Raw genomic sequence first — 17,688 nt, forward strand, 5'->3', positions numbered from 1 at the left:
GTGGTCTCAGTGAGACAGTGCCAGGCTACCATTTCCTGAGTACCACACCATGCCCAGGTCATCACATCTGAAGTCTAACTCAAGTGCCCACATCCACTCCATGAATATGAATAATGTTTACCAGGGAAGTAAATTGTATTAGTACTGTGAGGGTGATTTGACATTTGATCAGATGCACAGTGAATAGAGAATCTGAGGCAAATTCAGGCGCAATATGGAATCGTTTTGGAATATGACCTGGATATCGGAGCTGGGGGTTGATAGATGTGGTAGGGGTGGCAGACGTGCTCAGGAGGAAGAAGCTGCGAGGAAATTTGATAGAGGTGTACAAAATTATGGGGGGTATAGATAGGCTAAATGCAAACAGGGTTTTTCCACTGAGGTTAGGTGGGACTACAAGCAGAGGTCATGGGTTAAGGGTGAAAGGTGAAAAGTTTAAAGTGAAACATCTTTACTGAGAGGGTTGTGAGAGTGTGGATTGAGCTGCCAGCACAAGTGGTGCATGTGAGCTCAATTTCAAAGTTTAAGAGAAGTTTGGATAGGTACAGAGATGTTAGGGATATGGAGTGCAATGGTCCCAGTGAAGGTCGATGGGAATAGGCAGTTTCAATGGTTCAGCATGAACTAAATGGGCTGAAGGGCCTGTTTCCGTGCTGTACTTTTCTATGACTCTTATGATGTTTGTAGTTCTGAAGGAAAGATGATCATACAGTGACTGTGGGACTTAGAGAAATATTCTTGTTCTTATGGTCCCACAGGAATAAAATATTGATTGTTCACAATCAGAATTAGGTTTATTATCACTGACACTGAATTCCATCATCAAAGACCCCAGCCATCCAGGCCATGCTGTCTTCTCACTGTCACCATCAGGAAGGAAATATGGGAGCATTAGGTCCCACAACACCAGGTTCAGAAACAGTTATTACCCCTCAACCATTAGAATCCTGAACCAGAATAGATAACTTCACTCACCGCAGCACTGAACTGGTTCCACAGCCTATGTACTCACTTTCAAGAACTCATCATCTCATGTTCTCAATGTTTATTACTTTTTTTTTCTTTTGTGTACTTACGCAATTTGTTATCTTTTGTACATTGATTGTTTGTCTACCTGTTGCCACTTCAGACTGAGACCGTTCATCAGGACTTCATGGGTCTTGGCCTAAATGGCAAGTTTTACCTCACTTCGTAGAATCTACCTGACCTTCTGAGTTCCTCAAGCATTTGTGTGTGTTGCTCAAGTTGTCCAGCATCTGTAGAATCTTTTGTGCTTATTATTAGGTTGTATGAGAACCTTCATTTTTCTTCCAGGTTCTCCATTGCTGACCCACCTGGACAGCCCCATGCTGTTCATGACTTTAGTTCGGCTTTCAATACTGTGATCCCCTCCAAACTGATCGCCAAACTTCACCAGCTTGGTATCAGCCCATCCCTCTGCAATTGGACTTTGGACTTTCTGACTAACAGACCCCAATCTGTTAAGTTAGACAACCTCTCTTCCACCACTCTCCCTCTGAACACTGGCGTGCCTCAAGGCTGTGTGCTGAGCCCTCTTCTGTATTCCCTCTTCACCTATGACTGCGTTCCTGTACATGGTTCTAACTCCATAATCAAGTTCGCAGACGATACCACTGTAGTTGACCTGATCAGAGGGGATGATGAGACTGCCTACAGGGATGAGGTCCAGCACGAGGCCATGTGGTGTGCCGACAACAACCTGGCCCTTAACACCCAGAAGACCAAGGAGATCATTGTGGACTTCAGTCATGCTAGGAGCCACACTCATGTCCCCATCTACATCAATGGAACTGTAGTGGAGCATGTATCAAGCTTCAAGTTCCTTGATGTCCACATTTCCGAGGATCTCACCTGGTCCCTGAACTCCATCCTGATAAAAAAGGCACAACAGCACCTTTATTTCCTGTGGAGCATCAGGAAAGCTCACCTCTGTCCCAAGATACTGACGGACTTTTACCGCTGTACCATTGAGAGCATACTCACCAACTGTATCTCAGTGTGGTATGGCAATTGTCCCATATCGGACCGCAAAGAACTCCAGCGGGAGGTGAAAACTGCCCAGCGTATTTTCAGCACCCAATTGACCACCATTGAGAACATTTACCATAGACACTGCCTGGGCAGGACGAAAAGCATTATCAAGATTGCATCCCACCCTAACCATGGACTTTTTACTCTCCTCCCATCTGGTAGGCACTACAGGAGCCTCCGCTCCCACACCAGCAGGCTCAGGAAGAGCTTCTTCCCTGAGGCTGTGACCCTGCTGAACCTCACATCACAGCGCTAAGCAGTATTGGCACCCATATTGTACTGTCTCAGTACTTTTATATCTGTGTGCTGTAGCACTTACTTTTTATTCACAGTTATTTTGTAAACAACGCTACTCTTTTGCACTTCTGGTTAGATGCTAATTGCATTTTATTGACTTTGTATCTATACTCGGCACAATGACAATAAATTTGAATCTAATCTAATCTAATCCATTAGTCTAAACAGAAATGACTCTAGAAATGTGCACTGACAATTTGGAACACAATTCCTTGTATTATTACAAAGGTACAAGTCTCAATAGAACTGCTTGATAATTCACAGCCCCGAGTCCACACAAGACAAGTTTTCCTCAGGTAACTGGAATGCAAAAAAACTGCAAATGCTGCAAATTTAAATAAAGCCAGAAATCACTGGAATTTCTCAGAAGGTCAGAAGCAAAATCAGAATGAAATTTTCAGGTTGATGATTATTTTTTAAAATGATATGCATATGCAGCTGTAGCTTTGAGGCCCTGTCCCAGTATTCCTGTTGGATATTCAGCCGGTGTTTTGTTTTTTCATAATGATTTCAGACAAAATAGAGTTTAAACATATTTCTCAGAACAAAAAATATATGAAGCACTTTCATTTACTTTCAGAATTACACTCAGAAGCCACTTTAAGTATCACCTGTACCTGGTAAAGAGAACGCAGAGTGTATACTCACAGTCTTCTGCTGTTGTTGTCCATCCATATCAATGTTCAATGTTCAACGTACAATGTTCTTCTGCACACCACTGTTGTAACTAGTAATTATCTGAATTACTTCAAAGGCCTCAGCCTGAAACATTGACTCTTTATTCGTTTCCATAGATTTTGCCTGATCTGCTGAGTTCCTCCAGATTTTTGTGTTTTTATTTGAGTTACTTTCACCTTCCTATCAGCTTTAAACAGTTTGTCCATTCTCCTCTGACCTCTCTCATTTACAAGGCATTTTTGCCCACAGAACTGCCACTCACTCTGTGTTTTTGTTTTTGCACCATTATCTGTAAACTCTGGAGACTGCTGTATGTGAAAATCCCAGGAAATCAACAGTTCTCAGATACTCAAACCACCCCATCTGGCACCAACAAGTATTCCACGGTCAAAGTCACTTAGACCACATTTCTTCGCCATTCTGATGTTTGGTCTGAACCTCTTGACCATGTCTGTATGCTTTATATATTGAGTTGCTACCACATGATTGGCTGATTCAATGCTTGCACGGACAGGCAGGTGTTAATAACAGACAAGCATAATATGGCCACTGAGTGTATGCTGACGGAAATAAAAGTATTTCTCATTTTGTGTTGAGCCAGTTGGCCTGCTCCTCTCCTATTTCTTGTGTACTTATGTTGTTGACTGACATTTGTTGAAGTAACTCAAGTACAATGCCTAATTGTGCATTTCTAAACAACTACCTTCTTTCTCTGTTCTTTCCTTAAACAATTCTGGCTTCTCAATGGATTGGTGGATTACAGTATCAGCAGAACAAGTCACACCCAGTGCAGTATTAGGTAAGGTACTCCTGAGTTACGTAATGTGTGCTTTATAGTTATATGCTGAACATGACTCATCATTGTTGTGATTATTATTTGCCAGCAAAGAAATGGAAAATAATTTCAAAGGTAGGGTACGAGCAAACTATAACAAAGCTAACTTCAGTTTGTTATATAAACCTACATTTTCTCATCTGGCAGTGTGAAAGTCTTTTATGGTGTCTACTGAAAATTTATTTGGTTTCATTTTTAACATTTGTCATTCCAACGATCACAGAGACAGGTGAAAATAAAACAGGAACCCATTTCATTCTGATATATGATGAGGCATAACTCTCTGATACATTTCCCATGAACAGATTGAATTTAGAATTGGAAAAAAAGGATATTGAAGGGCTATTTGTAAACTGGACTCAGGAACACATTTTGCTCTTGACTCTTAAATCTGTTGAAACGTCGAACAACTGGGGTGAAATAGAACGCAACAGCAGCTTTGCTTTGGATGCTGCAGAAGTCCTTACTCATTTAATAAATGTATGCAGATACCTAAGTATGACTTTTGCAAGACCCCAAGGCCCCATTCTGCAAGAGCATTGATTGCCTACCAGTAGTATACTGATAATGTTATGAAAGGCTTTCAGCATTTGTCCTTCTGCCAGCTGTACCAGTTAGGAGCAATTCCTTTGGCGAATATCCTCTTACACCCTTAGGAACTTAAGGAATAGGCCACTCAGTCCCAAATATCATTCTTTAAGATTATAGCTGATCCAATCTTCCTCTCATGAACTCTCTTCCATCTCTCTCTCCTTATCCTTTGACCCCTTCATTGTCTAACTGTGTGTGTGCCATCTTGGGTAGAGAATTCCAATGATTCACAAGGCTCTGCAAAGAAATGTTTCCTCCCTTCCATTTGAAATAGGTTACTGCCTATTGTGAAAATAGTTCTGAATGCCTCTTGTTACCTCTAGTAGGGGAAAGTACCTCAGCATCTGCCTTATCAGTGTCCCTCAGAATCTTACGTATTTTTATTCAGTCTCTTTCAACTAATTTCCAATAAATGTAGATCCAAGCTGCTCAACAACTCTGCGTATGTTGAACCTTCAGCCCAGGGACGGCAGGTCAAAGCAAGGGTACCAAACAAATGGTACAGCTGCAATGTTAGATGTTGTCATTCTGAGAGAAGGCAGAGATTCATTGTTTGGAGTTAATTTGCTTCCATGTTGTGCCGTTCTTCATAGTTTCCCCATTTGCTTACATTATAGGATAACCATAAGACTTCAAGATTCAAGATTGTTTAATGCCATTTCTAGAAAGCAAGAGTAAAGGAGAACAAAACAGTTGTTACCCCAGATCCAATGCAGCAAAATAACAATAAGATAAAGAACACAATAAGAAAAAAACACAATAAATATAAACACATAAGATAGCTTATATACATATATTGATTGTGCATCCATATCGACCCTAGGCACAGGAGTGCCCATACACGAGATAGCTGACAGGAGGTAATAAGGTAGTCGTGGTGGGGGTTGTCGAGGGGTGGGTTAGTGGGTGGAGTTGTTGATCATCCTTACTGCTTGGGGAAAGTAGCTGTTTTGGAGTCTGCACGGATGCCACATAGCCTCCTCCCCAATGGGAGTGGGACTAGCAGTCCATGAGCAGGGAGGGTGAGATCTTTCCTGATATTACTGACCCTTTTCTAGCACCTTTCTGTATATGTGTCCTTGATGGCAGGTGGGCGAGTGCTGGTGATGAAATTGGGCCGTTTTACCTACCGTTCCAGAGCCTTCCTGACTACCACGGTGCAGGTTCTGTACCATGCAGAGATGCAGCTTGTTTAAATGCTCTCTACTACGCATCCACTCTATCTGGACTTTTCAATACATAACGCACTTTCAAGCTACCATGTAGTACAAGTGTCCTTCAAGTCAAGTCAAGTTCAAGTTTATTGTCATTCAGCCAGACACATGTACAAACATATATTGCTGAATGAAACATTGTTCCACTGGGGCTAAGGTAAAAAAAATCAGTGCATACTGTTTAGTCACACACAGTATATCTAGTGACAATCCAGCACATCCCATCACAAAATAATATGAACAGATGCCCCTGAGAGGTATGGCCTGAATATTGTCTGGTTGACATCAGGTGCATGTTTAAGTATGATAGTATAATGTTACTGGCACTATTATAATGAAACAAGCAATCATATAAATATGTGTAAATGCAGCAATAAAAGACGAAAAGTAGCAGTGCAGGATGAGAGTGTGTCCATGAATGGGGGTGTAGGGCAGGGGGCAGAGCATTCAAACAGGGTGTACATTCGTGTTGGGTGATAACAGGGTGAGAGTGTTAAACTGTTAAAGCAGGCCCCTCACATTACTGGCACTCTGCTAAAGTGTCAAGCTATTAGTGATTGTTCCAGTTAATGCTGGCTTGATGTCACCATCATGGGGCTGAGCAGGCAGCACTGAGTCACCAAGCATGCATGGAATAGCTACACACTACAAGCCCAGCATCCATTCCTTGGAGAATATGACATTATAAAGTCCAAATGGTGTTGGAATGCCCAACTGTTGTGCAATGTTCTTCCATGACTGTAACTTTGCTCTGTATTTATATTCCATCTGTAGCTGGTGAAATATTTTTCTTCACAACAGTGTTTTACAGTGTATACTGTATATTTTCTATCCTGTTCTCCCACTCTTTATTAAACCAACTTTACTCAAATGGCAAAATAGTACAACTGTGGCTAACAAGGGAAGTCAAAGCTATTGTAAAAGCAAAAGAGAGGGTATACAACAAAACTAAAATTAGAGGATTTGGGAAGCTTTTAAAAGACAACAGAGAACAACTATAAGTATCATTAGAAGGGAAAAGATGAAATATGAAAGCAAGCTGGCAAACAATATCAACGTGGATAGCAAAAGCTTTTTCAAGTATGTAAAAAAATAAAAGAGAGATGAGAGTGGATTTAGGACCACTAGAAAATGAGGCAGGAGAAATAATAACGGGGGACAAGGAGAGAGCTGATGAACTACGTGAATGTTCTGCTTCAGTCTTTACTGTGGAAGACACTAGCAGTGTGCCAGATGATGAGGGGTGAGGGGAAGAGAAGCAAGTGCAGTTACTATAACAAGGGAGAAGGTGCTCCAAAAGCTGAAAGACCTAAGGGTCTTTCAAGGACCCAAGGACCTAAAGATGAACTGCACCCTAGGGTTCTGAAAGAGGAAGCAGTAGAAATTGTGGAGGCATTAGTAATGATCTTTCAAAAATCATTGGGCATTGGTATGGTGCCAGAGGACTGGAAAATTCCAAATGTCACTCCACACTTTAAGAAAGGAGGAAGGCATCAGAATGGAAATTATAGACATTAGCCTCAGTGGTTGGGAAGATCTTGGAGTCAGTTGTTAATGATGAAGTTACAGAATACTTGGTGACACAGGACAAGATGGGATAAAGTCAGTTTGGTTTCCTAAGGGAAAACCTTAGCTGATGAACCAGTTGGAATTCTTTGAAGAGATTACTTGTAGGATAGATAAAGGAGTTTCAGTGGATGTTGTATACTTGGACTTCCAGAAGGCCTTTGACAAGGTGCCACACATGAGACTGCTTACTAAGTTAAGAGCCCATAGTATTACAGGAAAGTTACTGGCATGGTTAGAGCATTGGCTGATTGGTAGGATGCAGCGAGTGAGAATAAAAAGATCCTTTTCTGGTTAGCTGCCAGTGACCCAGTGACTAGAGGTGTTCCATAGGGGTCAGTGTTGGGACTGCTTATTTTTATGCTGTATATCAGTAATTTAGGTGATGGAATAGATGGCATTGGTGCCAAGTTTGCTGATGATATGAAGACTGGTGGAGGGGCAGGTAGTGCTGAGGCTGCAGAAGGACTGGCTGCAGAAGGACTGAGATTAGGAGAATGAGCAAGAAAGTGGCAAATGAAATACAATGTTAGAAAATGCATGGTCATGCACTTTGGCGGTAGAGTAAATTGCAGGCTGTTTTCTAAACAGGGAGAATATCCAAAAATCTGAGATGCCAAGGAACTTGGGAGTCCATGTGAAGAAAACCCTAAATGTTAACTTGCAGGTTGAGTTAGTGATGTGGAAGGCAAATGCAATGTTAGCATTCATTTCAAGAGGTCTTAAATACAAGAGCAGGGATGTGATGTTAAGGCTTTATAAGACACTGATGAGGTCTTACCTTGACTATTGTAAACAGTTTTGGGCTCCTCATCTGAGAAAAAACGTGCTGACATTGGAGATGGTTCAGAGGAGGTTCACAAGGATGATTCCAGGAATGAAGGGGTTATCACACAAGGAACGTTTGATGGCTCTGGGTCTGTACTCACTGGAATTTAGAAGGATGAGTGGGAATCTCACTGAAACCTTTCAAATGTTGAAAGGCCTAGACAGAGTAGATTAAGAAAAGAGGTTTCTCATGGTGGAGGAGTGTAGCACAAGAGGGCACAGCCTCAGGATAGACAGGTGTCCATTTAAAACAGAAAGGCAGTGAAAATTCTTCAGCCAGAGGGTGGTGAATTTGTGGAATTTATTACCACAGGTATCTGTGGATGCCAGGTCGTTGGGTGTCTTCAAGGCTGAGCTTGATAGGTTCTTGCTGGCTGGTGGCGTAGTGGCGTCAGCGCCGGACTTTGGAGCGAAGGCTCCCAAGTTCGAATCCAGCCGGCTCCCTTGCACGCTTTCCATCCATGCTGGGTTGAGCGTCAAGCTGGCAACTCGGCCTCGTAAAAACAATAAAGCCTGATTTTAAAAAAGCGCCGTCACGATGGCGTCTCGATGACTCCACTCGGAGTTAAGGGCTTTCTGCTTCTTCTTCTTCTTGACAGGTTCTTGATTAGACATGGCATCAATGGTTACGGAGAGAAGGCCGGGGAGTGAGGCTGAGGAGGGGAAAAACACATCAGCCATGATTGAATGGTGGAGCAGACTCAATGGGCCAAATGGCCTAATTGTGCTTCTATGTCTTATGGTCTTCTGATATTATGGGCAAGCAGATAGGCAGAGAGAATGGCATGGCTCTTTTGGTAAAAAATGAAATCAAATCATGAGAAAGCGGTGTCATACAGTTGGAAAGTGTTGAATCATTGTGCGTAGAGCTCAGGAACTGCAAGAGTAAAAGAAACCAGATGAGAGGTGTGTATGGAGCTCAAAACAGTAGTAAAGCTTTGGTTGACAAATTACAATGGGAGTTAGAAAATGCACGCCAAAAAGGCAATGCTACAATAGTCACGGGTGATTTCAATATGCAGATAGATTGGGAAAGTCAAGTTGGTGCTGGATCCCAAAGCAGGATTTTCTAGAGTGCCTGAGATGGCTTTTCAGAGCAGCTCATGGTTGTGCCCACTAGAGGATCAGCTATTCTGGATTGGGTGTTGTGCAACGAACTGGAATTGTTTACAGAGCCTAAGGTAAAAGAACCTTTAGAGGAAAGTGATCATAATATGATAGAATTCACCCTGAAATTTGAGAAAGAGAAGCTAAAGACAGATGCATCAGTGTAACAGTGGAGCAAAGGAAATTACAGAGGCATGGGAGAGGAGTTGGCCAGAAACGATCGGAAAAGAACACTAACGGGGATGATGGCAGAGCAATTCCACAGGTGCAGGATATCTACATCCCAAAGAGGAAGAAGTATTCTAAAGGCAAGATGATACAACTGTAGCTCACAAGAGAAGTCAAAGCCAACATAAAAGCCAAAGAGCAGGCATTTAATAGAGCAAAAATTAGTGGGAGGTTTCTAAAAATAAACAGAAAGCAGTTAAAAAAGACATTATGAAGGAAAAGATGGAATATGAAAGTAAGCTAGATAATGATATTAAAGTTGATACCAAAAGTTTCTTCAGTTACATAAAGTATTAAAGAAAGTCCAGAGTGGATGTTGGCCTGCTGGAAAACAATGCTGGAGAGGTAGTAAAGGGGGGAAAAGAAATGTCGGAGAAACTGAATAAGTATTTTGTATCAGTCTTCATTGTGGAAGACAATAGAGGTATGCTGGAATTTCGGAAGTGTCGGGGGCAAAAGTGCATGAAGTTGCCATTAAAAGAGAGAAGGTCCTTGGGAAACTGAAAGGTTTGAAGGTAGGTAAGTCACCTGGACCAGATGGTATACACCCCAGGGTTCTGAAAGAGGTAGCTGAAGAGATTGTGGAAGCATTAGTATTGATCTTTCAAAAATCCCTAGATTCGGCCTAGGTTGTGGATAACTGGAAACTTGCAAATGTCACTTCACTCTTAAAGAAGGGAGAGATGCAGAAGAAACAAAATTATAAGCCAGTTAGTCGACCTCCGTGGTTGGGAAGATGTTAAGAGTCGATTATTAGCATGTAGTTTTGGGGTACTTTAGACATATGATAAAATAGGCCATTGCCAGCATGGTTTCCTCAAGGGAAAATCTTGCCTGACAAATCTGTTAAAATGAAGAAATAATAAGCAGGTTAGACAAAGGAGAATTGGTGGATGTTGTGTACTTGGATTTTTTTAAGGCCTTTGACAAGGTGCCACATATGAGACTGCTTAACAAGTTATGAGCCCCTGGCATTTCAGGATAGATATTCGCATTGATCGAGCATTGGCTGATTGGTAGGAGGCAAAGAGTGGGAAGCCTTTTCTGGTTGGTTGCCGGTGATTAGTACTGTTCCACAGGGGTCTGTGTTGGAACCACTTCTTTTTAAGTGATATGTCAATGACCTGGATGATAGAATTGATGGCTTTGTTGCAAAGTTTGGGGACGATATGGAGATGGAGATAGGTGGAGGGGCAAGTAGTTTTGAGAAAGTAGAGACCCTACAGGACTAATACAGATTTGGAGAATGGCAAAGAAATGGCAGATGGAATAGAGTGTCATGAAGTGTATGGTCATGCACTTTGGTAGAAGAAATAAAAGAGTAGTTTATTTTCAGAATGGGGAGAAAATTCAAAAAACCAAGGTGCAAAGTGACTTGTGAGTCCTTAAAGTCCCTTAAGGTTAACTTGCAGGTTGAGTCTGTGGTGAGGAAGGCAAATGCAATGTTGGCATTCATTTCAAGAGGACTAGGATGTAATGGTGAGGCTTTATAAAATACTGGTGAGGCCTCACTTGGAGTATGGTGAGCAGTTTTGGGGCCCTTATCTAAGAAAAGATGGATGACTTTGGAGAGGGTTCAAAGAAGGTTCTCAAAAATGATTCTGGGATTGAAAGGCTTGTCATATGAGGAGTATTTGATGGCTCTGGGCCTGTACTCACTGGAATTCAGAAGAATGAGGGGTGAACTCATTGAACATAGAACATAGAATAGTACAGCACATTACAGGCCCTTTGGCCCACAATGTTGTGCTGACCCTCAAACCCTGCCTCTCATATAACCCCCCACCTTAAATTCCTCCATATACCTGTCTAGTTGTCTCTTAAACTTCACTAGTGTATCTGCCTCCACCACTGACTCAGGCAGTGCATTCCATGCACCAACCATTCTCTGAGTGAAAAACCTTCCTCTAATATCCCCCTTGAACTTCTCTCCCCTTACCTTAAAGCCATGTCCTCTTGTACTGAGCAGTGGTGCCCTGGGGAAGAGGCGCTGGCTGACCACTCTGTCTATTCCTCTTAATATCTTGTACACCTCTGTCATGTCTCCTCTCATCCTCCTTCTCTCCAAAGAGTAAAGCCCTAGCTCCCTTAATCTCTGATCATAATCCATACCCTCTAAATCAGGCAGCATCCTGGTAAATCTCCTCTGTACCCTTTCCAATGCTTCCACATCCTTCCTATACTGAGGGGACCAGAACTGGGCACAGTACTCCAAGTGTGGCCTAACTATTACCACTAACTATAGTTAGTGGCCTAACTAAATATATAACACTATTGAAAGTTGAAAGGCCTGAATAGAGTGGATGTGGAGAGGATGTTTCCTGTGGTGGGGTGGTCTAAGGCCAGCCTCAGAAAACAGGGCTATCCTTTTAGAATGGAGACGAGGAGGAGCTTCTTTAGCTAGAGAGTGATGAATCTGTGGAATTGATTGCCTCAGTTGGCTGCAGAGGCCACCTTCAGATATATTTAAGGCAGATACTTGATTAGTCAGGGCATGAAAAGATATAGAGAGAAGGTGGGAGTTAGGGGCTGAGAGGGAAGATGGATCAGCCATGATGAAATGGTGGAGCAGACTGGATGGGCCAAATGGCCTCATCCTGCTCCTATATCTAATGATTTTATGATCTCATTCCTATTGTCAATTGAATTTAGCACATTCTTGAAACAAAATTAGCTAAACTGCAGCTGTGCAGGGAGCTATTAAATCAATCACCTAGAGACCATCAATGGTTGCAAAAGACATTAATGAGTCCTTGAGCTACTGTTCGTCCATTCTATCATTGAATTCAGAATTCAGAATTCATGACCATATTTTCAAAAAATTCTCAAGGTTATGGTACCCAATAAGCATGTGAATCTCCCACTGTTTGTACTTTGTGTAAATGTGATATACACTGCCTTGAAAAAGTATTCAGTCTCCACAACTATTTTCACATCTTACTGTCTCATTTTTTAAATTTAAAATGTATTGAACTAAGGTTTTTCAGCTAATCTACAAAGCATTGTGCATCCTGTCAAACCAAAGAAAAAATATCCAAACCTATCAACAATTTACTAAAAACTAAAAACCAAAATTGTGAGGCTGAAAAGGTATTCATCCCCTTTGTAATTACTACGCTAACTTTCTTCAAGTGCAATACTGTATACTACCTTACCAACTCACTCAGTTTGTTGATGTAGAAAAAGGGAGGATTACCTGAATAAATACCCCCCTCTCTCTGTAATGTTCAACAATATGATAGATTTTCAGCAGACCAAATCAAAATGAAGACAGAAGAGCATTCAAGACAAGTCAGGGAAATGATGAAAGAGAAGCTTAAAGCTGGGGAAAGGTACAAGACCATCTCAAAGGCATTGAATATACCTCGGAGTTCAGTGCAGTCCATCATGAAAAAGAAGAAAAAATATGAAATCACAAGCACGTTGCCTAGATCAGACACCCCTCTATATTTAGTCACCAGAGGAAAATGGCACTTGTAAGCAATGTTCCCTCTAATTTGTAAATGACCAGTGTGCACAAAGGGCTGTGCAATTTTATGCCCAGTGACAACAACATGTGCACACTGAATTTTATATGTAGAGCTATTCATTTTAACAGCTTCTAAAACACTTTCAATAAGAACTTTGACCTCCTCTGGGTTTGAATGTTTTCACTCTTGTTCGTGTGCACCTTCACAAAATATACATAGCAGGCCTGTAGCCTGGATTTTCTTGCTGGAGGTTTTGCACACCATTCATATGTGATTTGCCTGTTAAATGATGCTTTAAAAAGTCAAGATTCCAAATATCACTCCGCTGCTTCCCACCTGCAAATTCTCCAGCAACTTTTGCATTGCAGGTAACACTAGTTTCTGTATTGTACATAAATATTTCTCATAGCTGCACATTTCTGACCTCATGAGCTTTTGTTGTAGCAGTTTCTACTGTTTCATTAAGCCATTCCACTGTAAATAATCTTGTGTTTTTTTTTTGCACTTCATGCCCTTTGTTTCTTTGGAATTCGGCATAGTGAATCAATAATTTCTTCAACAAAAATAGTTCCTTCTAGATCTTAAATCTGTAGAGAAATCATTGCAAACTCAATGTTGTCAACACCGTCTGCATCAGAAACCAAAAAAGGAAATGTGATTGTGTAGGATAGTTAAATAATATACTTAACGTGCCAACAAGTTAGAGGGTGACAACCTTTTGTGCACATATCCTTGCCCATAACGACTTTGCAAAGCGAAGCGTCACTTAGAAGCTACTGTAAAGATGTTGAAGAAGTTCAGGGTGGAGAAACATCTCTGCCAAAGGAGGTGTAAAGCACTGCTTCCCTTTGCCAGTCTGCAGGACACCACTGGACAAGGTGTAGCTCCTGCTTGGCCCCCAGCTCAGAGTCACATGAAGCCATGGGAGCAGCTAGTGCATATCACAAGTCCTGGTTATGCGACCACTGACACCAACCAGACAATCTCTGAAGAGTAATGATAATGACTGAGGTCACATCTCTTGTGAAGACACTGCCCAGGAGAAGGCAATGGCAAACCACTTCTGTAGGAAAAAATTGCCAAGAACAATCATGGTCATGGACAGGCCACGATCGCCCACATCATGCGACAAGGTGCATAACGAACAAACTGTGAAAAAGGAGTATGTAATTCACAAATAAAAATCTCAGTTAAATTGATCAAACTTCCTGGCTGAAATTCTCATTTATGTGAATAAAGGTTTGGGGGCTGAATTATTTTACAAGGCACTGTATATTTCGACTTTTTTGTTTTGCCTACTATTGTTGGTGCTAGTCAAATGCTGAAGGCACTACCATACGCAAGTAGAGAGATTGAAAATGCTTAAATTAAAAGCACTGCAGAAAACTCTATGTTGTAAGGTAGGTTTTTGATTAAAATATCAATAATAATTTAATTTAGTTTGCAGAAAATAGCATCAACATTTTTCATTGTTGATAATCATGATCACAGACTTCCAATTATGCTGAATTACTCAACTATTAAATAAGTTAAAACTGAAATGATTGATTGAAATATCTGCATTGTTCTACTGCCTAAATGTCACACTCTCTAAGATTGCAAATGACACCTTAACAAAACACAAAACAGTATCAGCTTTTATGCAGGCAGCCATTGACAGGATTCATAACCCTGAGGGAAATACATCTTTTTGGAAGAGATCTTTGTTTGAGTCACCAAATTTCAGCTGCATCAAAAGAATTTAAGTTGACAACTTAAAGCCTTCATAAATCAGAGTATTGAGAATAGGAGCTGAGATGTTTTGTTGAAATTGTATAGGACGCTGTTGAGGCAGAATTTGGAGTATTGTGTGCAGTTCTGGATACCTACCTACAGAAAAGATATCAATCAGAGTGAAAGAGTTCAGAGAAAATTTACAAACGTTTTCCCAGGTCTTGACCTGAGTTATAGGGAAAGATTGAATATGTTAGGAGTTTATTCCCTGGAGCACAGGAGAATGAGGGTTGATTTGATTGTGGTACAGTTATGAGAGGTATTAAATTATGTTATTAAATACAAGCATGCTTTTTCCACTGAGACTGGATGAGACTAGAACTGGACATTATAGGTTAAGGGTGAAATATTTAACAGGAACCTGAGAGGGAGGTAAAAGCGTGGAATGAGCTTCCAGCGGAAGTGGTGGACGCAGGTTTGATGGTAACTTTCAAGAGATGTTTGGATGGGTGTGAGGGATTATAGAGGGCTGTGCTCTAGGTGTGATGGGACTAGCAAGAAAACAGTTTCATTGATGGGCCAAAGGGCCTGTTTATGTGCTATGGTTCTCTATGATACTAATCAGCTCCCAACACAAAAATAGGCAATACATTTTCCATGTCCCTGATCCAAATCATAAGGTAGCCTGAACTGGGTCTGGTGGCAGTGCATGCAGGCCAGTTCTTTTGACAACCTTAACCTCTATGAGAAAGCAACAGTTTCCACCAAAGCCTTCAATACACCTACATTGAATTGTACAAGCCTCAACATTAGTACTAATGTTATTTGACTACTTAGGTTTCTTTTGGCAACAGAGTGCCCCAACACTATGATGCAAGTTACACCGAGGCATTGAGTTGAAAGCAAACCTTTCAGTTTAGCTCAGATTCCCAACAATCACAGATTTTTTTTATTATCTCTGGGACATGGGTGTCCTATATATACTCATAGCAAAATTGTATTTTCTTTTATTTGCAAAACTTGCATTTAAATTGTTGAAATAAAAAGCAATTGTAAATAGTATAATCAGAAATGAAAGCACTCAGCAAGCAACTCAAGCAGCATCAACAAAGACAGAAGCTGAGTCAAACTTTTGGGGAAGAAACCTTCATCAGAACTAGAGCAGTGAGAAAATAAGTGAACTGTTGAAAGGTGGAGAAAACAAAAGGAGTAGCAGTGTTGACCTAAGCTGTCAAAGCAACAATTCTTTTAGAAATGTCAGTTTGAAACAGAAATTAAAAGAGAAACTGGGTGAAGTAGAAAGCTGCAGCAATGGTCTGTGGAAAAAAAAACAGAAGGAAAAGGTTATCTGAAATGGGTAAGGTCAACATGAAGTCCCAGAGCATCAGTGTATCCAGACAAAGGATGACCGCTGTCCCATGGTTCCACATTGGGCATTGTTGGAACAGTATCAGCAACAGAAGGTCAGAATAAGAATTGGATGGGGGCTTAAAATGACAGACAACAGGAAACAAATACTTCTCCCTTTTTGAGTATCTCTATCTCCATCACAGTTGACAGGTTAACTAACATTACCCATTATAAGCCAATCAATTCCAACATCTACCTTGACTACACTTTATCCAACCATGTTTCATATACTCCCCAGCCACCACCCTCAGAAGGTTGTAATTACTGCAATCTCCAATGAGATTATACCACCAGATATTTCATCTCCCCTCCCCAGTGGTCCTAATGGGACCATTGCCACTTTGATACTCCAGTCCACTCTTTCAATTCCTTTAGCCAATTTCTTTCTCACAGCATTTTCCCATGCACTGCAGGAGAGGTAGAGCCTTCTCTTACTCTTCCCTTCCCATTACCAAAGGAGCCAATCAGTCCTTTTAGGAGAAGTAGTCATTCCCACGCACTTCTTCCAAATTAGCTTTGTCTTCATTTTCCATGATGCAGTTCCCTCTACATTTGAGAAACCAAATGTCAGCTGGGCAATTGCATAACATTTCCATTCATTTTCCAAGGGCAACTGTGGGCTTGCAAGTCAACACTTGCATTCCCAGCCTGACCTGTTTTTCTACAACTCCTACATTGGTCCAGTGTTGCTGTCTCACAACCCAGGACCAGACCTGACCTTCCATGCTGTATGTGAGAGGTTTGTATGTTTATCCCTGCGGCCACGTGGGTTTTCCCAGCTGCTTCAGTTTCCAGTAATATCACAAACAAATGCCATTTAGTAAATTACTTGGCTACTGATATATTAGATAGATAGATAGATAGATAGATAGATACTTTATTCATCCCCATGGGGAAATTCAACTTTTTTTCCAATGTCCCATACACTTGTTGTAGCAAAACTAATTACATACAATACTTAACTCAGTAAAAAAAATATGATATGCATCTAAATCACTATCTCAAAAAGCATTAATAATAGCTTTTAAAAAGTTCTTAAGTCCTGGCGGTAGAATTGTAAAGCCTAATGGCATTGGGGAGTATTGACCTCTTCATCCTGTCTGAGGAGCATTGCATCGATAGTAACCTGTCGCTGAAACTGCTTCTCTGTCGCTGGATGGTGCTATGTAGAGGATGTTCAGAGTTATCCATAATTGACCGTAGCCTACTCAGCGCCCTTCGCTCAGCTACCGATGTTAAATTCTCCAGTACTTTGCCCACGACAGAGCCCGCCTTCCTTACCAGCTTATTAAAACGTGAGGCGTCCCTCTTCTTAATGCTTCCTCCCCAACACGCCACCACAAAGAAGAGGGCGCTCTCCACAACTGACCTATAGAACATCTTCAGCATCTCACTACAGACATTGAATGACGCCAACCTTCTTAGGAAGTACAGTCGACTCTGTGCCTTCCTGCACAAGGCATCTGTGTTGGCAGTCTGTCAGTAGACTGTAGTTAAAACAGGGTGGATTTACACAGATTCCTGGGTGTCAACTTCTCTGAAGATCCACCCTGACCCAAAATATTGATGCAATTACAAAGGAGGCATAACAGCAACTATATTTCATTAGGAGTTTGAGGGGAATAGAGAAGTCAGCAATTTCAAGTTCCTGAGTGTCAAGATCTCTGAGGATCTAACCTGCTCTCAACATATTGATGTG

General features: G+C 41.3%; 1 protein-coding gene across 5 annotated transcripts in view; it reads left to right on the forward strand.

Annotated features, from left to right (window-relative positions):
* The window catches only part of ptprt (protein tyrosine phosphatase receptor type T), a 1,512,449-nt gene that overhangs the window by 1,354,520 nt on the left and 140,241 nt on the right, over positions 1–17,688 (forward strand). For all 5 annotated transcript variants that reach the window (XM_073061878.1, XM_073061879.1, XM_073061880.1 and 2 more), the window contains one exon: positions 3,791–3,826. In XM_073061878.1, the coding sequence (XP_072917979.1) occupies positions 3,791–3,826 (36 nt within the window). The remainder of the gene's footprint in view (positions 1–3,790; positions 3,827–17,688) is intronic.

Source organism: Hemitrygon akajei, chromosome 11 (genome assembly GCF_048418815.1).
Source record: "Hemitrygon akajei chromosome 11, sHemAka1.3, whole genome shotgun sequence".
NCBI classification, from domain to species: Eukaryota; Metazoa; Chordata; class Chondrichthyes; order Myliobatiformes; family Dasyatidae; genus Hemitrygon; species Hemitrygon akajei.